Genomic DNA, 20,519 nt, shown 5'->3' on the forward strand with positions numbered 1-20,519 from the left:
TCAGACTTGGCTGCCCAAGTTCTTGCCTTGACCTTTGTATTCAACCCTTCATGGGATCGACCCTAAGAGTATTTATTATAGGCTCATAGATTTTGAGGTGAGGTGGAGGGGAACATTGAATCCGACCCCTCATTTTGCAGAAGAAAAACCCGAGGCCCAAGGAAGGGAAGTGACCTGCCCAGGGTCACCCAGCTAAGAGTGGCAGAAGGAGAGTTTGAATAGAGTTCTTCCTTCCTCCAAATCTGGAGACCGTAAACTTTAGTCGGCAGTTGGCACCATTAGCCAATAGACCCAGGCCAAAGTCACCCACTGGCACGTTGGTGTATTCACAAAGCATTTACTGGGCACCTACTCTCTGCTCAGCCTCTGCTAGGTGCTAAGGGGATGTTTTAAAAAGGAGAAGACCTGCTTTACAGTCTTGGGAGAAGACAGGTGTCACCCAGTGCTAAGCTGTGGCCAGGTGGCTCAAAGGTGGAAAAAAGTTCTGGCTTGGAGGAGGGGAAGGCTGAAGAATGGGTATGGGTAAGATCCAGAGCTGGCAGAAGAGGAGTAAGAAATACGTTGCAGCTGGAGGGAATGGTTGGAACCAAAGTGGAGAAGCCAAAGGAAGGCTGGGGTGCTCAACAGGGTTGGCTGTCTGAACAGTAACAAGACTAGAAAGGCAAGCTTGGGAGGGCAATGAATGCCAGAATGAGGCATTGAGCTTGATTTGGGGCACCATATGGAGAGATCCCAAATCTGAGAGTTGGAAGAGCTCTCGGTCCTGTCCGCAAATAAGAATACTTTCTACGGTATGATAAGTGGCCTTTGCTTGAATACCTCCAGTGATGGGGGCTCGCCACCTCCCAAGGAAGCCCTGTCCACCTAACAGCACATGACAGCCTTCTAATGACTTGGAAGTAACTCTCGGGCCCCCACCCACTAAATCTCTGCTCTAGTTAGTTGAAACAGCCAAAGTTCCTTCAGCCCATCTCCATATGGATCCATAAGGATGGTCTCAAAATCCTTCACTAGCCTGGTAGCCCTTCTATGGATGTTCTCCAGTTCACTAATCTTTCCTAAAACATCACTCCAATGAGGACACAGGTTCAAATCCAACCTCTGGTGCTTATTACTTAGAGGCTTTGGGCAAGTCAAGTCAACTCCCCTTCCTACTTTCCTTATCCATAAAATGAGGGAGCAGGAAGGATTGGGTGTCCTCAGAAGGCCTGTCCAGCTCTAGGAGCCTCTGATCCTGATTAAAGGGTGGGTACTTCCAGAGCAGGAAGTAAGAGGGGGCCAGGGAAACTGAGTCTGTAAGGGAAAGCCTGGCGACTCATTGCCTTCACAGTTGGGGTGGGATGGAGCACAGTGGCCCACCCAGCCCCCACATTCTTTTGGAGACTCACTGGGTTTGACCCTGAGATCAATGGGCTCTTTCTGCATGATGGTTCGGGCCCCCAGGAAGTGGGCATGGCAGATGTAGTCAGAGTGGCTGTCGTTGGTGAGCACGTTGGCAAAGTAAAGGTTTCCATTCTGTCCCATGGTCACCCGCTCATCCTGTGCGATGTGGAAGATCCCTGGGCAGGGAGGGAAGAGTCAGCCGGGAAGGGGTCAGTGGAAGAGAGCCCACCTCCTCATCTCCCCCCGGGGCAGCCCATGGCCATTCTGCCCACAGACTTCCATCTTATCCATTCCCCTGCCTCCAGGAGGAAGAAAGGCCACTGTCCCCTGCAGGAGGGAGCAGGCCAGGAGCCCCCCACTCACTGCTGTTCATCCAGTAGATTCGGGGCTGCACAGCGCTGGCAGGGGGGTTGCAGGGCAGGACCACTGACTGACCTTCCTCTACCTCAAAGGGCTGCACCTTCTCCTTGGGCCACTTGGGGGCGCCTGGGAGGAGGCAGAGAGAGAAAGCTCGAGTGGCTGGAGAGGGTGGGGAGAGTGGGGGGAGCAAGGGGCAGGGGGCAGTGGGAGAGGCCCAGCAAGGACACTGGTCAGATCTGTGGGCCAGAAGGAGGCTGAGGGACTAGTCAGGGTCCTATGGCAGCCTCCAGGGGGCTCCTGGCTGCTGGGGCTGTGAGTGTGCCCAGGTTGCCCAGCTCCAGCCAGCATCAATCTCCATGCCGCCACCCCCTCCCCACCAAGCTTCATTCCTCTTTCTTTCCAGCTACAAGTTCTCGGGTGAGGGCTATAGCCCCTGGCAGTCCAAGAGGGGACCTGCGGGGGAATGGCAAGACTCCCTTACATCAGTCTGACACAGAAACCATGGCAACCGTTGCTATGGCAACGAGAGGGGGGCCTGGGCTCCAGGGAAGTAAGTAGCTGAGGGAGGCTAGAGAAAGAAAGGAGAAGCCCAGGAGAGAGGGAGAGGGACAGAGGGGGGAGGTGTTTTGGTGGGGGTGCAGGCAGGGAGGGGGTGGGGTCAGAGGGAGGAAAGATGAGAGGAAACAGGGAACCCGGAGAGAGAGAGAAGGATGGAACAGGAGAGTCAAAGAGAGACAAAGGGGCTGGAAGGGAAGAAAACAAAGGGGGGGGGGAGTGACCAAGCCGGGGCTGGAGGCTTGTGGTGGATTCAGACCTAGCACCTCAAAGACTCTAGGAAGAGCATCTGTTGCCGCCTGCAGCCCCAGGGTTCCCCACCCTCCCCCCACGCTTTCCAGAGCCCTCACCCTCAGCCACGAGGTGGATCTCATGGGACATAGCTGTGCCCAGTCTGTTGCTGGCGAAGCATCGGTAGGTGCCCTGGTATCTCTGGGCAAAGTTGGAGGTGTTGCCCGTGATGATGAAGGAGCCAGAATTGATATGTGTGGTCGCCCCAAGCTCCTTCTCCGGGGAGAAGTGGATGTTTTCCTTAGTCCAGCGGAACCTGGCCCCCAGGACAATGGAGAAGCAGCATGAGCTGAAGGGGTAGGGGTGGCATAGAAGGATTCGGAGGGGAAGGGAGAGAATTGCCAGGAAGTGGGGGCCAGGGGCCTCAGAGAAGGGAGGGCCCCAGAGGTCCAAGAGGAATGGGGTCCTGGATCAGGGTGGTCCAGGGTTCAGGCTGGGTCTGGAGTTACTCACTGGACTTCAGGCTTGCCACTGGCCTCACACTTGAGGACAATATCATCAGTAGGGAAGACAACCAGCTTCTCTGGGGACTGCTCTGTGATATTAGGGGGCTGCATCACTGCCAAGAAAAATGGAGGAACACGGAGGCAGGAGAGTCAGAGCAAGGGCTGTCCAGCCATGGTAGCAGATCCTCCTGGCTCCCCCAAGAGTGCTTCCATTTTAAACTGGGATCACACATGCGATCCTGCCTGCCTGTGAGAGCATTCTATTCAGTGCTTGGCTGTGGCAGCCTCCTGCTAACCTGGAGCCTCAGGGATGCTTAGGGGGCTTGCTTGGGGGAGGGGTGTATGCTTGGGAATTGGAAAGCAATATTGGATGGGAAAGTGGGGTGGGGTCTGGATGATTTTCCTTAAGCACATGCTCAGTAAACTCCAGAGACACCCCATTGCTTCAAGGCTAGACTAGACTAGAAACTCCTGTGTTTGGCTCTGAAATCCCTTCCTAGCCTGACCTTAACCTACCTTTCTAGTTTCATTTTACAGAACACTTTCCCTCCAACCCTCTACAGGCCCACCAAACTAAATGTCCCTCCTGCAGAAGACTTTATATTCCATCTCCATGCCTTTGAACTAGCTTTTCCCACGCCTGTAATACTCTCCCTCCTGACCTGTACCTCATAGGTTCCCTCACTTCCTTCAAAGCTCAGTTCAGGCGCCATTGCCTCTGAGAAAACCTTTCCTCCCCAACTACCCGCTATTTGAATATTGCCTCCCCCTCCCCAATCTGGTCTCCACCCCCAACCCCCACACAGAGACTGCTGCTTAAGAAATGTCATGTTTCATTGGCTGACAGGGAAAAGGATGCCCTCTTCTTCACACCTTCCTGAAAGGGGTGTCTGGGGATTTGGAGCATGGTAATGGGGAGCCCCCCTCTGAACCAGATACTTACTGTGCATGTGGTCTGTAAGATCCCCGCAGCAAGAGAGACAGCAAAAGACACAAGAGTGGACATGGTTAGTGTGAGGGGACCAGGGGAGGAGCAGGGATGCAGACTGTGTGGTGGGGAAGGATGGAAAAACAGGTGGGAAACTTGGAGAGAGAGATGACAGTTTCTCCATTTCCTCCTTGTAAAAAGGGAAGGGAGTGGGACAGTGGAAGTGGTAGTACACACACACACACACACACACACACACACACACACACACACACACATACACCCCAGAGAACTCTGATTCAGTATGTGGAATCCCACTGAAAGGGAGCCCCCAGTGTCAGGGGATGGAGCCATACCCTTTGGGAGCTATGGAAAACCTTTTGACAGTGAAGACTGTGGAAGCTATGGGCCATATTGGAGAGACAGAGGTAGAGAAAGAAGGTGGGGTGGAGTAAGAGGAAGAAAGAGAAAAAAAACAGAAATGTGAGATGGAGAAAAAGAAAGTAAGGGAAAGAAGACAAGATAGGAGGCAGGGGGACAGTGACAGTGACAGAGACAGAGACAAAGAGGGAGGGGGAGAGAGAAGGGAGAGGGAGAGACAGAGAAGGGAGAGAGATATGGAGATTGAAGAGAGAAAGGGAAAGAGAGACAAGAGAGAGGGGGAGAGACAGAGAGAGGGAAAGAGAGAGATAAGGGGACAGAGAAGAGAGGGGGAGACAGAAGGGAGATAGAGACAGAAAGGAGAGTGAGACAGAAAGAAGGGGGGACAGATAAGGGAGAGAGAGACAGAAGGGGAGAGAGACAGAGAGAAAGGAGAAAAGGTGAGAGAAGAGAGGGAGGAGAGAGAAGGGGAGAGAAAAGGGAGGGTGAGAGAGAGAGAAGGGAGAGGGGACATCGAAGGGAGAAGGAGAGAGAAAGAAAGGGAGAGAAGGGGGGGCAGATAAAGGACCGAAAGAGAAGAGAGAAAGAGATAAGGGAGAAAAGGGGGGAAGGGCACAGAGAAGAGAGAGGGAGAGAGACAGAGAAAAAGGAGAGACAGAGAGAGAAGAGAGGGGGAGAGAGACAGAGAAGGGAGGTGGAACAGAGAAAGGAGAGAGAAATACAGAAGGGAGGGAGAGACAGAGGGGGAGGGAGGCAGAGAGAGAGGGAAAGGGAAAGAGAAGAAATGATCAAAAGGAAGAAAGGGAAGAGAAAAAGAAAGATGGACAGGAAGAGACAGAGGAAAAATAAAATTAGAAAGAAAGAAAGAAGGACAGAGAGATGGAAAAGGAGGGGGAAAGGGCCGAAAGAGATTAAAGAATGCTAGAGAGAAAAGAGAGAAGGCAGAGGAGAAAGAAAGGGGGACAAAAGGACAGAGACTGGACAGAAAGAGAGAGAAGGAAGAGGAAGAAGGGACAGGGACTTGACCAGAGGAGGAACCAAAGGAATGACAGAGAGAAAGACAGACCAGACATCCCCACCACCCACCCACTCGCCCACCCCACCCAGTTGTTTGGGGAAAAGGATAATGAAGCTCTCTGCTCCCTCCCCCTCGGGCGCATCCTTCTTAATCCAATTAGCACCACAGTGGGTTGGCTCCTTGTCTTCAATTACCAGAGGGGGGAGGGCTGGAGAAGCAATTAGGCTGCAGTTTGTGGGGGAGGGGGGAAGGTGGAAGAGGGGGGCTGTGAGGAGAGGAACATTTCCTCCTTTTCCCTCTAGCTAAACTCTACTCATCCTTGGAGCCCAAGCTTAAATTCCATGTCCTCTGGGAAAACCTTACCAAACCGCCCAGCCCCACGGTGGGGAATGGAGACAACTGTTACGGTGGAGGGGGAGGGAGAGTGGGAAATGGGCAAGAGAATCAATGAGAGGAAACACAAAGAAAATGGAATGGTTGGGAGTCGAGCAGGGAGCTGACGGTGCTGGCACTTGGCTAAGGGGAGTCCTCCCAGTTCTGGGGGAGGGAGCTCATCTTCCTCTCACCAATTTCTCAATATTCTTTGGGTAGGGAAAACTCTGACCCTCCTTCCTCCCAGTCCTGGATCCCCTACAATCCTCTCCTTTTCAATCAAAGCTATAGCTAGGAAGCGTGGCTCATGCCTCACATGTGATCCTAGGCTTGGGGTGAGAATTCAGACTGAGACCCAGGTGGGATTCTTCCAGCCGCATCAGAGGCAGCACTAAGAGAGGGACTCAGGTGTCCTGATGCCCCAGCTTGGGCATGGTAGGCAGCTGCAGCCAAGAAGGGAGAAAGGTGCATGTACCACTATGTATCTGAATGTCTCTCTACACACCTGAGGGCTGTCTGCATCTGGAGACCAGAACGACTGTATGGGTAAGTATCTATGTATTTCTGGGCACATTCCCATCCCTACCTGCATTTTTATTTATGTCTCAGTCCCAGGATATGGATCCCAGTTATATCTTTGTGCTTATGCTAGAACCATACATGAACAGTGCTAAAAAGGTCTTCAATTCCACTCCTGTCATTTTACTATGGGAAAACTGAATCCCAGAGAGGGAAAATGACTGCCTCACAGTGGGACTGGAACTTGGATCTCTTGATGCCCACTTGGCCCACTGATTACCCTGGCCTTCCCATTTGACTTTCTGTGTGTATGTGATGATCTGGGTGAATTCTCCAGTCCCAGTAGCCCTAATCTGTGCAGTCTCTCCCCAACACATCCCTATTCTAGACATCCCTCTCCATCTTCCTGGTCTCTCAATCTCTCTCCCCACTTATTCCCATACAACTCATTGGATGGAATACAGCTACCTCACCTAGGGTAGAGTAGTGACACTTGATTCCGGGCATGACTCTGTGAGTCTGGGCAGCATGTAACACAACCAACCTCCCCAGTGAAGCATACACCCATGTACAACTTGCATAGAGCTTCAGGCTCATATTGTCTATACACACCTCCATTTAAAGGGTGTCCATATCTTTTAGATGTTGTTTTCTGTATTACCTTAAACTCTTTGAGGGCGGGGAATGGCTTTCTTTTTTGCTTGTATCTATATTCCTAGTGCCTAATGGGGCAGGGGGCTTGGTATATACAAAGCACTCAAATAAATGTTCATTGACTGACATTCATGCTCCAGGGCCATGTTGGCAAAGGCATGGCACATGTGCCCAGTTGGCATGGGATGGGGTTGCTCTGTTCCCCTCTCCATCAAGCCTGAGGACATTTTTTGCATGCCTCTGCCCAACAGCCAAATGTGAGCCCTTTCTCACTCATTGGGATAATGGTGGGAGAGAAGGCTCACAGGCAGCTTGAGGGGGCAGTTTGGGCATGTGCTCTCTAAAAGGTTTGACACCACTGGTCTAGAACAAAAACCCTCAGAATCTCTCAATTCTGTCTCTCTTTATCTTTCTGTCTCTGTTTCTGTCTCCATCTCTATGTCTCTCTGTTTCTTTCTATCTCTGCCTCTTTGTCTCTGTCTGTCTCTTGTATCTGTCTCTTTGTCTTTCTGTCTCCATCTTTCTGTTTCTGTCTCTTTTTCTCTGTCTCACTTTCTATCTCTGTCTCTTTCTGCCTCTCTGTTTATCTCTGTCTCTCTTTGTTCTCTCTTTGTCCTGTCTCTCTTTTTCTGCCTTTCTCAGTGTTATCTGTCTTATCTGTGTCTCTCTGTCTTTCTCTTTTTCTCTCTCTGTTTCTCCATCTCTCTGTTTCTGTCTCTTTTTCTCTCTCTTTCTGTTTCTGTATGTCTCACTGTATCTGTCCCTGTAGGTCTCTGTCTCTATCTCCATGTCTGTCTGTCTCTTTCTCTCTTTTTCTGTCCCTGTTTCTGTCTCTCTTTGCTGCTCTGTATGTCTCTGTTTCTGCTTCCATCTCTGCCTCTATCTCCATCTCACTCTGTCTCTCTATTTCTGTCTCTGACTCTATCTCTGCCTCTTTGTCTATCTCCATCTCTTACTCTCTGTCTGTCTTTGTCTTTATCTGTTTCTGTGTCTTTGTCTCTCTCTGTCTTGGGCTCTTTTTCCGTCTGCCTGTCTCTTCTCTGTTTCTGTCTCTTTCTCTCATTGTCTCAGTCTCTCTGGCTCTCTGTCTATCTCTCTTCCTTTCCATCTATTTCTCTCTGGCTCTGGCTCTTTCACTTACACACACACACACACACACACACACACACACAGCCCCAAAATCCCACTTAAGCACATATTCACATCCATTGTCCCTCCAGACTTCCCCAAACATCCACACTCACTTTCCATCACAGGCACAATCACATGCACTCACCACACACCTCCACTAGCATTGATACCCAGAGGCACCCACACAGTCTCCTAAATTCTCTCTTCCCCTTCAGAGATAATAACAAGTGCAATAATCATAATTCATAATAATGCCTCCTGTTGGTCCAGTGCTTTTTATTTTAAAGGTGACCTTTTCTGTCTGTGATCTTCTTGAATTATCCCTATTTCTGTGGCTAGATCAGCCAGAGTGGCTAGACTCATCCCATTTTACAGATAGGGAAACTGAAGGCTGAATCCTATTTGCCTACGATTATACAATGAGTCACTGGCAGTGCTACAAGGAAAACCCAACCCAAGTCTTCTGACCCACTTTCTACTGGGTGTTACTGCTGACTGGAGGGGGAAAATCGACCGGGTGGGGATGGGAGCAGGACAGAGAAGAGGCGGGGAGTAGAGATATTTCACCAATGCCTGCAGCCTTCGGCTTCCTGGGGAAGAGGGGGGGGCGTCCCCCTTCCTCCCCCTTGCAGCTAAGGTAAATAGATCTTTCCGGGCTGCTGTCCAGCGTTCTGGAAGAGCTCCGCCTGCCTGCCTTATCTCCACTCTGCTGTCCCTGGTACTAAAAGCCATGCCATCTCTCCCACTGTAGTCTGCCAGCTCCACTCAGTCCTGCTCCCTTTCTTCTTACTGGGGAGATGGGGGAGAGACAGACAGAGAGAGACAGAGACAGAGAGAGACAGAGACAGAGAGAGACAGAGACAGAGAGAGAGAGAGAGAGAGAGAGAGAGAGAGAGAGAGAGAGAGAGAGAGAGAGAGAAGGAGGGAGAGAGAGAGGAGAAGAAGTCAGAGGACCAATGAGGGAAAGAATGGGGAGGGAGGGAGGGGAGAGACAGATGGAAAGATGGAAGGGAGAAGTGGCAGGGGGCAAAATGGAAAAGCTGACAGGGTATTGAGGGCTGAGGACAAGGAGGAGCAATAGGGCCAGGGAGGAGCCCCAGCTCCTTCTTATTCTCAATACTCACATTCTTCCGGAATCTGGATGCACAGGCCGAGGCTCCATAGGAGGAGTGTCCACAAATAGCTCAAGAGAACAGCCATGTTCCTGGTCCTGCAGCCACACCCAGGGCCAGGCCAGGCTGGACAGCACAGGCCAGGCTAAGGGCAGGCAGCTCCACTCAGGCTCCGGCACTACTCCTGCCCTCCCTCTGGGGGGAGGAAGGGAAGGAAAGGAAAGGGGGGAGGGGAAAGGGGAGCTGTGCTGAAGGTGCCGATCAGAGCTGGGGAGAGAAGGCAGGGGAAGGGGGGCAGCAGGGGGACACCAGGAGAAAGGAGAAAACAGACCATTAGAGACAAATATCTATAGTGAGCCAGGGCTCCTGGTCCCGCCCCCCAACCCCTCCCCCAGAGGAGGGAGGAATCTGGGAGTCTGAGAGGCAGCCTGTGGCTTGCACCCCTATACTCCTGCCCACCATTCCCTCTCCCCTTTCCCCTCCCCCTTCCCTTCTCTTATTTATTTCTTCCCCATTCCTCTACCTCCCCCCTCCCCTTCCTCAACTTGTTGTCCCTAATGTACCTCCTCTCCTACTCCACAGGCTGTTGTATGTGCCTGATTTGGGGGAGGGGGGCTGTGGACTGTGGCTGTGTGTGTGCACCAGCAGGTGTACAAGTTGTGTGTGTGTATGAGAGAGAGAGAGAGAGCACAGGTGTACATGTACATGTGTGTTTGTGTGAATGGGGGCTGGGGTGGAGAAGAGAGCCAGTGGCTGTGCAGATGTGTGAATACATGTCTGTGTAAGAAATATTCCTGCCTCCCAGCCTTATTGTTGTGGGTTTCAAGGCAACCTGACTCTTGAGTGCCATTCATCTCCAGGAAGTGGGGAGGGGAGAGAAGGGAGTGGGGAGGGGGTAGATCAAGAGAAGAGAGAGAGGGGAGAGGAAATGGCCAAAGCAATCAAACCAGCCTTCCCCAGTTCCCATCATAACAGCAAGAGTCTTCCAGGTGCCTGAGCACTGACCTCACCAGGCAGGTGCTGCCACCTCCTTCCTCAGAGATGCCAGCACCCAGGATTGGGGCAGATCTTTTAGGAGTAATAGAAGCTGTGGGATCTGGATGCAGTTCCAGCCCCCAGTTGTCCTGCTCAGAAGCCATTTGAGCTTTGCCTAAGATTCACCCCCTCCTTCAGAGAGTAAGGAGTAGGGTCTTCAGCTCCCCCCTCAGGTGCCATACTGTGCTACCAAACCAAGCCCAGGGAGCATGCCCCCTCCCCAGACCAGAGAGAGACAAGCCACAGGGTCATGAACTCGGTGTTATGCTGCCATATGACCCAAATCCCCAACTCAGGGCTTCTCTGAACATAAAATCACATCCTGGTCCATAGGGAGTCCCTAGTCTGAGGGGGAGGGAGAAAGCCTGCCAGGGAGATAAGTAATGTGACACCATTTCCCCCTCCTATGTCTCTGAGGATACCAAAGGGCAGCTTACATCAAAGGGATGGGAGTTTCTCCTCTGCGAACAAGCAGAAGAGGAAATTGGCTCCTGACCAACTGAAAGGCTCCAAGGATCAGACACCAAAGCAAGAAAGGACCTCAGGGGTCATTTGGCTTCCCAATGTTATAGCCCAGAGAGGGGAAGAAACTTGCCAAGGTCACACAGGTGTTGAGTAGCAAAGCCAGGATCCAACCCCAATCCTTTTATAAGGTACAAGGATGTGGACAAGGGAGGAAGGACATAAACAGGCAGGGAATCAATAAATCTTTGCTGATTGATGGGGTTTCCTCTACCTGGGGGAAGGCAGGATCACAGACTCATTCATGGTCTGCAGTGAACTCTCCCATCTCCTAGCTACAATGAGGGGGATGGGGGGGGGAAGAGACTCAAGCCCTGCCCCTGGGGAGTCCCCAAGGGAGTCTCCGTAGAGGTGGTGAGACCTAAGCTAGAGCAGAAGACAAAATGCCATCAGCGTGTGAATGAGCCTGGAATTGTCAAGTCAATGCAGGATAGCTGGAAGTGGACACAGAGAAAGAATGTAGTGAGGATGGAGAGACGGGATGACTGCAGAGTAAGGGGGAGGGAACTGGGGGGAGAGAGACCCAATTAGACCCATCCTCCATTCCCATCAAACAAAGGCAAAGCTACTGGCTGACCTTGCCAAAGGCCTAGGGGCGGGGCCATTCTAGCCAGCCACCTCCCTTCTCCCCCATCGAGCTGCCTGTTTCAGGACTGAAGGCAGCCAGAGGGAGCAGTGGACTTCAAGGCTCTGTGGGTGTCCCAAAGGAGGGTGGGGATCAGAGAGTAGGGAATCAAACACCAGCTTCTGGTAATGCCAAGCATCTTGGGAGCTTTGAAGAAGGCTCCCCCTCCCAACTCCCACCCCCACTCCCTGAGAGGGGGGAGAGGGGATCAGGGAGCAGAGCTGGGAAAGGTGGTTACTTGATTTGCTCAGCTAAGGCTTGCTCCCACCCCTCCCCTTGCCCTGTCCTCCCCCACCCCCAACTCCAAGGCTGTTTGCTGCTCTTTCTGATCTGGATGGGGAGAAATGCAATGAAATATGCGGCGTGTATGTAGGAAAAGATGGCATCTCCAATCTCCTACTCCCCATTCCCTCCTGGGCAACCCTCTGCTTCTCCCCACACCACCCCTCCCAACTGCCCACTGCAGATTTCTCTCCTGGCATGTACCACCCAGCTAGGTGCTCCAGTCCCAGAGCACTGGAAGCCAGAAGGTTGGAAGGCCCCTGACAGCTGGGGGGGGGGTTATCCCCCTCCCCTTTTCACTTTCCCCTGCTGCTGCTACCTCCAATTTTTCACTATTCATCAGGCAATTATAGAGCAAAGGGCTGAGGTTGTCAGCTCAGCAGGCTCCCACCCACTCACCCCTATCCCCCTCATAGGGGAGGGGGAGGGAGAAGGGGAGAGGGTTTCACACAAGCTGGTGAACAGATGGAGCTCAGCCCTTTCATTGAGGATGGAGAGACCCAAGGACAGGGAGAGGAGGAAAGCAAAGGAGGGGGAAGAGACCTTGGAATGGGGGGGAGTCAAGGAGGGAGAGAGAAAGATGAGGGGGGAGACAGCCTCTGATGGAGACAGAGGAAAAAAAAAAGAGGGAAAGAAAGGGAGAGCCAGGGAGGGAGTCTTGACAACAAACATACAGAACCAAAGACACCAGGGATGGGAAGGCAGATAGAAGGGAAAATGAGAGAGACTGAGAGAAATCAATACCGCAGGAGAAAAGGGAGATGATAGGGAAGACAATTGAGATGCAGAGGGGTCAGAGACAGCAGGAAACAATGAGGAGAAACAGGGATTTGAGGAGGATGTAGGCAGCTTGGGGCAGATGCTGTGTATCTGTGAATAAGTGGGTCTATCAGTGTATGCCTATTGCTGTGTCTGCCGGTCTGTGCGAGTGTCTCTGTAATGCTGATGCCTTTGCTTCGTCCTTGTCCCCTCAGTGGGTGTGCCAGGGCAGGGGGAAGGGAGGAGAGAGGAGCCAATGAATGAGCCATGTGTTTGTGTGCCCATCTCTGGGAGTGTATGTAATGATGATGGGGCTCTGGTCAGTGAAATTGGGAAGTGAGCAGCTCTGGGAGTGAGGACTGGATAAGGAGACAGAGGAAAAGAGAGAGAAGCATCAAAGGAGGAAGGAGGCATAAGAAAGACAATAAAAAAACAGAGATGGGGGGGAAAGGGAGAGAGAGGGAAAGAGACAGACAGAGAGGAATTGAGAAAGCTCAAGGAGGGGGAGAGGTGGGGAGAGAGAAAGAGAGAGAGACTGAGTCCTAATAAGACCACTTGTGGCACCAGGATGGGTAATGGCAAGTGTGACAAGTGTGAGGTCCAGTTTTATTGTGGTTTTGGGGGGGGAGACCCTCAGACCCTTTTCCACTTCCTGAGCCCCAGGCCTGAGGGGACATATAATTGGGGGGGGGGGGGAGGAGAGGAGCAATCAGATACAGCATGTGACTCCAAATAAGTTAATGAACAATTGGAGCTAGAGGCCAGGAGGGATAGTGAGAGTCTCTCCCTAAACATCAGATGAACATGTGGTTATATATGCAATGTGCACATGTGGCATCAGGTCAGGGCTGGTGAGCCCATCGGGTTCATGTTATTTATGTGTATATTTGTGTGTAAGAGAGAAAGTACACAGTATAGGTGATGTAAACAAGAGACCTCTAGTATGAGTCCCAACTTCCCAATAACTCACCTGGTGATCTTGGATAAGTCACTTCCCTTCTCTGAGCCTCAGTTTCCTCATCTGTAAAATGAGGGGTGGAGGAAGGTTGGACTAGGTCATTTCTAAGGTCCCCCAGAGCTTACCCTTTGTACAACAGGTATGTCTCACTAGACATGCCTAGTGTCATACCCATGTGTGTAGACATAGTCATTTGTAAGCAAGCACAAGCCAACAGCCCTAGCCTACCTCATGCCCAGGTTGCTGCTGTCCCCAGGAGAAGACTTTTAGGGAAGGAGGGAGCAAGGCCTCCCCTTCCCCCATCTCCCTTCTAGCTTTAAACAAGAAAACCTCTCCTTCCCTCCTCCTCTCCCCCCACCTCCAGGATTAATGAAGCATTTGACAAGAGTTGTCAAAGGGCATCCATCTGTGGAGAAGGGGAGAGGGTGGGGGTCACCAGCAGCGCAGCCTGTTTCCCCAGGGGTACGGCTCAGGGCGAAAGTGCGCATTCAGCCCTGGGCTCCAGCTGAGGGCCCCGAGGCTGTTAGCTGGATTGCTGAGGAGCTGCGACAATCCTGCAGGTGTTAGAAATAGCACGGGATTTGGAATCCCGGGCTCTGGGTTCAAATAGTGGCTGAGCTCAGCCTTCCTCCTCAGCAAATGGGGGGTCCCCGACTTCAGGATCACTAAGGCCCCTTACAGCTCGCACTGTCTGTGCTCTGAGGGTTTAAAATCCCCTCCAGCCAGTCAGCTCAGTCAAATGAGGGCTGGGGCGGAGTGGGTGCTAAAAGGACCTTTTCCAGGCGCGCCACTGCAAGGCCACACAATCCGCCTCCCCTCCGCTCGGAAATTGCCCTGAAGTTAGTCCTCAGGGGAAAGAATTTAGTTCCTCACCCCACCCCTCCCAGCCTCCAGCCCCTCCCTCCACAACCTACTCCCCCACTCCCCACTGCACTTCAGGGAAAGATGCTTCAGTGGGGGACTGGGAAGGAATCTGACTTGGATGGGCTGGCGGGTGCCCGGCGGGGGTGCCTTTGGGGACGTCCTCCACCCCTTGTGTGTGTGTGTGTGTGTGTGTAAGTGAACATCTGTAGAGGGATGCTGCTGCATGAGGTGCCTGTGCATGTGTCAGCGTGGAAATGGGTGTGCGTGTCTGTTGAGGGGCACCCACACGTCATGTCCCTTTAAGGAACGCCCCCCCCCCATTCCGAGACTGCGGTTGACTGGTTTCCATGGCGACAGAGCTACGGAGAGCTCAGCAGAGAGAGGAGCGAGGAGCACTTTCCCTCTTATTTAAATAATTCCGAAACAAGGAGGTAGCTCAACAGGGGCTCTGTGGGTTGTCGAAGAGAACCTGGAACCCTTAAAGGACCCTCCCTAGGCATTTCGCTGAGGGAGTCCGGCTTGGGTGGGGATCATCCTTGCCGGCTGACCTCTGCCCTAGGCACCTAGAGAGCCGCGGGAGGGGCCCCCACATTTGCCCCCCTTTTGAAGCTCTTTCTCCCCTTTCCTCCCTCCCTCCTCATTCCCTGCCCAAATCCCGCCCATGTTGGCCCTCTGTCCAGCGCCCTGTTTCCTCAAGGATGGTCCTCTCTGCCTTACACTGCCCCTCATCTCTCCTCTCCCCACTCCCCTGGGCCTCTCTTGTTAGAGGAAGAATCTGGGGAGGAGAGTACTTTGAGATCTGCAAGTGAGGGGGCATAGCTCCTCGGCCAGCCCCTCTCACCCTCCATACCCTCCCCACTGCTGAGGCTGGGGTCACCATGGCAACAGCAGCTCACCTGTAATGGACCATTTTCCTTAAAGTAGTCCTGACTGGCCTGGGGGAGGAGGAGAAGGAAGCCCAGAGGTTAACCCTTTAAGGTTTGTCAGGGAGATAGAAAGGCAGATTGACCTCTTTTCCCCCTAGGAGGCAAGGCTCCATCTAGGAGCCAGGGAATTCCTCATTCTTCATTGGAGCTGACACTTTCCTAACATGTCTGAGGGACAACAGAAAATGGGCTGATTGACCCAGGTTCTCATCCAGAGCTTTCATCCCAACCACCCAATCGAAGCCATTTAACAGGTAGAAAAAAGGATGGAGTGGGGGAGTGAGGGACAGTACACTTAATGCCTTGGGGAAGGTAGGGGACAGGGCAAAAAGGGAGCCAAGCTGGGCAAGTCAATTAATCCCAACTGCCTGGCCTTTACTGTTCCTCTGTCTTGGAACCCCCACACAGTGGTGATTCTAAGACAGAAGGGAAAGGTTTAAAAAAAAGGAGCCAAGCTCCTCAGTTCTGCCTGGGATTATTTTGAGTTATGGAAGTGTATCCGTTCTTGACAGTTAGCAGGCTTTGTTCCTATTCTGAAGCAAGGAGTCAGGGCACAGTTCGACAAGGTGGGGGATGGGGGCAGAGGGGGAATGGGCATGGAATCTTAAGGCACACTGGGAGTTGGAAAGTGGTGTTTCAGGGAGGGTTAAACAAAACCATGAAGGATTACCCCCAACACACCCCAGGAGGAATGACTGATTTGTTAGGCAGATGTCAAGCAAATACACATAAAGTCAGGCAAATTTCTAGGTGTGTCTGAGTGTGTGTGTGTGTGTGCTAGAACTCCAGAGAAAAGAGGATCACTGAGGGGAGGAATTGTTTGATCTTCACCTCTATAATCTCCCACCCAAATCACCTAAGAGGGCTCCCATCCAAAGGAGCTTGGAGCTATCTTCCTCTCAGACTAGGGACTCCTCAAAGTGTGGGCCTGTCTCCCCCTGACTGGGTATCCCCATCATAGAAGAGGGATCCTGAAGATAGGGACATGTTCCCCCTCAGACTAGGGGCCCCCCAGCTCAGGTCCATGTCTCCCTCTCAAACTGGGGGCTCTCCCAGGGTGGGGTCATGTCTTTTCCCAGTTTCTGGACTTTTCCCTATTTTCCTTATGATTGAAGGGAGTTTCTTAGTTCCAAGTTCTTTCCTTATGCCTATGTTTGAATTCATAGCTTTCTCTTTCTCCTCTCTCCTCTTCCTCCCTCCCTCTCTCTCTCCCTCTCCCTCTCCCTCCCTCTCTCTCTCTCTGTCACTCCTCCCTCTGTCTCTGTCTCCCTCTCTCCCTCCCTCTCTCTCTCCCCCTCTCTCTATCTCTTCTTCTCCCTCTCTTTCTCTGTCTATCTGTCTCTCCCCTCCTCTCTCTCCTTCTCTCTCTGTCTCTGTCTCTCCTCCCTCTCTATCTCTCTCCCTCTCTTCTCTCTCTCTCCCTTTCTCTCTCCTGTCTCTGTCTCTCTTCTTCTCCCTCTCTCTGTCTGTCTGTCTCTCTCTCTCACTCTCCCTGTCTCTCTTCTCCTCTCCCCTTCTCCCCCCCCTCTTCTTCTCCCTCCCTTCCCCATTTCTCTACATCAGATCTCTCCTTTTCCTCTCAGGGACCCAATTCCAGAGACAGCCATTAATCTTCCACTCTCCCAAAGGAAGCCTCCTTCCTTCCTTGCTATCCTGCCCAACACTAATGCCAAGTGAATGCCCTCCCTCTTCCATCCCCTGTCCTGGTGCCCAGCCTGGCTATTCCTGTCCCTCTCCCCCATCTGGCACTTTCCTTGATACTTAAATACCTATCCCTGTCTAGGCACTTGTATCCCACCAGTGACCTTGGGGCAGCTCTTAGTCCTCAAATTCTCAAGAAATCCCAGGGAACATGGGATTACAGCCCAGCACAACTTAAAGGTGGCTGGCCAGCCAGCTGGGCAGAACTCTCTCCCCCTACCTCATCTTCCTCTGCCTTCCCGTGTACAAAGACCTCAACCCTCCAGCGGTCAGGGGAGAAGGGGTGCAGAGGGAGGGGGGGACAACAGAGATCCTGCAAGGGGATGGGGCAAGAGAGGCAGAGGAAGGAGCAGCCCTGGAAATCCCCTGGAGAGGATGGAAAAGAAGCAGCAAAGAGCAAGCCACAGAGCCAGGCCCTTGTGGGTGGGACACTGCCATCAAGATGGAGAGACACCAGAGCAGGGAGCCACACTGAAGAGAGGGAGCCAGGAAAGGAGGACACCACTAAGAAAGGAAGCTCAGGATCCTTAGAGAAGGACCCCCAAGAAGGAAAAAGAAGCCAAGGCAGCCAGCGAGACCCAGAGAATGGCACCAAGATGGGAACTCCCAGCACTCATGGCTGGAGCAAGACAGAGAGCCAAGTGGTCAGAGTGAGAGGGTGGAGGGGCCCAGCTGGCTGACCTTTCTGTAGCCTCTCTGAGGGGTACACTGACAATGGATCCCCACATGCAGAGCTGCCTGGGGCTCCCAGCACCTCATCAGTTAAACAACTCAAGCTCTTTCTCCCTCTCTCTCACAGGTCACCCCAAGAAGAGAAAGGAAGGAGAGGGAGGAAGTGTGGGGATGCCCCAACAATGGAGCCTTTTGTCTACCCTGGTGTCAGATTCCTAAAGGGTGAGAGCAGAGGGCCAGAGGGGTCAAAGGTTTCCCTGTCTGTCCCCATCCCCCCTCTCAGGAGGCTACACTGGGGGAGGAGAGATGAACTGGAAGTCCCAGAAGAAATTTCCAGCCTAGTCCCCTCTCCTCAGCCTCTCCCGAAGCTGCCCCTCCCTTCTGGTCCCACACAAAGACACACAGACATAGAGACACCTCCACACACTCCCCTAGACATCATAGGTGCAGAAGGCCTGGCCTGGCCTCCCAGAATACCAGACAGACAGATTCCAGAAGCCCCCAGGGGCCCCTGCCCATCCCTTGGCCCACCCCAGCCCCCCACTTCTACCGCTGGGGTCCAAAGCTCATGCATTACCTAAATGAGGATACAGCTAAGCACATGACACAGGTTTGAATGGGAAGACTTCTGCTGACCCGGACACACCAAGCACCCAAGCAGTCTTCGGGCCTGTGGCCACCAACTCAGCAAGATTCCCAAAGAATTCAGCCACGGCCTCACAAGGACACGACCAAAAGCCCACACAGCCACGTATGTACGCTGGACGGTCAGGGAAGGGACGCAGGCGCTCGGGCGCATGTAAACACGGGCCGGAAAAAAGGAGGCGGCACCCACCTGGCCCCCCACCCAAATGTGCACGAGTGATCTAGCTGCCAGATCCGTGAGCACTGCCATAGTGGTGAGATGGAGGCACTCCTCTCCCCCTTCCCCTAGCCCCAAGCCATCTGGGAGATCGGGCAGCCGGGCCAGGAGAGAAAGAGTTCCTGGGTCCTTGACAGCTCCAGTTGGGTGGAGGACAGAGCATATGGTATTAGAGCGTGCCAAGGACTGAGAAGGTGCCCTGACAACCGGGCCCCTTGCCTTCCTTCCCCTTGTAGTCCCCCAGCTGAGTTCCCGAGGTGTCACCCACCACCTTACCGCCCATCCCCAGCCTAGATTTCCCCCCCAAACCTCAAGGGCATGAAGCAGCAGGGTGCCCACAGAGCCTATTGTCTGGGTGGGAGACAGCTAATTATTATCATTAGCTCGTTACCAGCACTATAGTTAATTGGGCGCCTGTTGTCTCTGCCAGACAACCTCCTCCTTCTTCCCAAGGTTTCTTCCTTCCCACAACAGAGATCCCAAAGCACCTTGGAAGCTAAGGTCCTAGGGGAGAGATGGAAACTGAGTTTTGGGAAAGAGGGGGCGGCAAATAAGTATAGAGTCCATAGGCCATAAGTGGGGTGGGGGGGAAGGGGACCTCAGGGAGTGAATGAACTCCACCTATTTCAGAACCAACCAAGGGAATGATCCCAGGTGGCTTCTTCCCCCAACTTGGAAGAAGACTGTTGACACCTGGGAAAGGTAAGGATGGTCTTGTCCAGAAAGCTCCCCTCTTTTTCAGTCCTACACTGCCCTACTTCTGTCTTGGCCCCAGGCCTCAGTGTCTGGGACTCCACCCCCCAAAAGTGGGAGAGATGTTATTATTATCTCTCCCCATAAATGGGAGAGATATTACTGTTATCCACCCCCCCATAAATGGGAGAGATATTACTGTTATCCCTCCCCCAAGAGTAGGAGAGAGATTACTATTATCCCCCCCAGAAGTAGGTGAGATTTTACTATTATCCCCCAGCAGTAGGAGAGATTATTATCCCCCCCTAAGTAGGAGAGAGATTATTATCCCCCTCCCCAGAAGTAGGAGAGAGATTACTATCCCCCTCCTGAGAAGTAGGAGAAAGATTACTATTATCCCCCCAGAAGTAGGAGAGAGATTATTATACTCCCCAGAAATAGGAGAGAGATTATTATACCCCCTAGAAGTAGGAGATTACTATCCCCCTCCTGAGAAGTAGGAGAAAGATTACTATTATCCCCCCAGAAGTAGGAGAGAGATTATTATACTCCCCAGAAGTAGGAGAGAGATTATTATACCCCCCAGAAATAGGAGAGAGATTATTATACCCCCCAGAAGTAGGAGAGAGGTTATTAACCCCCTCCTGAGAAGTAGGAGAGAGATTACTATTATCCCCTCAGAAGTAGGAGAGATTATTATCCTCCCCAGAAGTAGGAGAGAGATTATTATACCCCCCAGAAGTAGGAGAGAGATTATTATACCCCCCAGAAATAGGAGAGAGATTATTATACCCCCCAGAAGTAGGAGAGAGATTATTATACCCCCAGAAGTAGGAGAGAGATTATTATACCCCCCAGAAGTAGGAGAGAGATTATTATTATACCCCCCAGAAGTAGGAGAGAGATTATTATACCTCCAGAAGTAGGAGAGAGATTATTATACCCCCCAGAAGTAGGAGAGAGATTATTATCCCCCCCAGAAGTAGGAGAGAGATTATTATCCCCCCTAAAACTAGGAGAGAGATTACTATTATCCCCCCAGAAGTAGGAGAGAGATTATTTCCCCCCCCCTAGAAGTAGGAGAGAGATTATTATCCCCCTAGAAGTGAGATACTTAGGGGAGGGAGCCATCATTTGAGGAGGAGGAAGCTAAGAGAAAGGGGGAATTCTAAGGATGTGCCTCTCCCCATTTGTTAAGCTCTGTTCCTGATACCTCAATCCCTATGGCAGTGCCACACTGGGGGAGAGTTAGAACAGTATATGGGGGAGGGGAGAGAGGACAAATACATGGGGTGAGAAGGGAGGGGAGGAAGAGGGAAAGTCAGTTCTGTGCCCCCCCATCCTTACACATCATTTTCCTTTAGAGATGGATGGAAGGATGGGGTGTGTCTAGGGTACAAGTCTACTAACCATAAAGCTCCCAGTTCAGATGATGCTCTCTTTCTGGGAATCAAAAAAGAGAAGTAGAAG

At 52.2% G+C, this 20,519-nt stretch overlaps 1 protein-coding gene and 1 long non-coding RNA gene across 7 annotated transcripts in view; one reads left to right on the forward strand and one right to left on the reverse strand.

The window, feature by feature from the left end:
* The window catches only part of L1CAM (L1 cell adhesion molecule), a 49,331-nt gene that overhangs the window by 24,764 nt on the left and 4,048 nt on the right, over positions 1-20,519 (reverse strand). For both annotated transcript variants that reach the window (XM_056809403.1, XM_056809402.1), the window contains exons 2-7: positions 13,344-13,394; positions 9,163-9,417; positions 3,043-3,148; positions 2,649-2,845; positions 1,747-1,869; positions 1,389-1,559 (exon numbers count right to left, since the gene is read on the reverse strand). In XM_056809403.1, the coding sequence (XP_056665381.1) occupies positions 1,389-1,559; positions 1,747-1,869; positions 2,649-2,845; positions 3,043-3,148; positions 9,163-9,238 (673 nt within the window). In that variant the 5' untranslated portion in view covers positions 9,239-9,417; positions 13,344-13,394. The remainder of the gene's footprint in view (positions 1-1,388; positions 1,560-1,746; positions 1,870-2,648; positions 2,846-3,042; positions 3,149-9,162; positions 9,418-13,343; positions 13,395-20,519) is intronic.
* LOC103092247 (uncharacterized) overlaps positions 1-20,519 on the forward strand; it is a 39,697-nt gene that overhangs the window by 3,568 nt on the left and 15,610 nt on the right. Inside the window, exons 3-9 of one of the 5 annotated variants that reach the window (XR_008914655.1) lie at positions 2,147-2,293; positions 3,883-4,042; positions 6,063-6,280; positions 15,220-15,375; positions 17,622-17,716; positions 18,105-18,245; positions 18,987-19,058. This is a non-coding gene — a long non-coding RNA (uncharacterized LOC103092247). Of the gene's footprint in view, positions 1-2,146; positions 2,294-3,882; positions 4,043-6,062; positions 6,281-13,638; positions 14,627-15,219; positions 15,376-17,621; positions 17,717-18,104; positions 18,246-18,986; positions 19,059-20,519 lie in introns of those variants that run through there. The other 4 variants (XR_008914654.1, XR_474556.3, XR_474558.3 and 1 more) reach the window with 4 other exon arrangements.

The sequence above is a fragment of the Monodelphis domestica genome, chromosome X, assembly GCF_027887165.1.
Source record: "Monodelphis domestica isolate mMonDom1 chromosome X, mMonDom1.pri, whole genome shotgun sequence".
NCBI classification, from domain to species: domain Eukaryota; kingdom Metazoa; phylum Chordata; class Mammalia; order Didelphimorphia; family Didelphidae; genus Monodelphis; species Monodelphis domestica.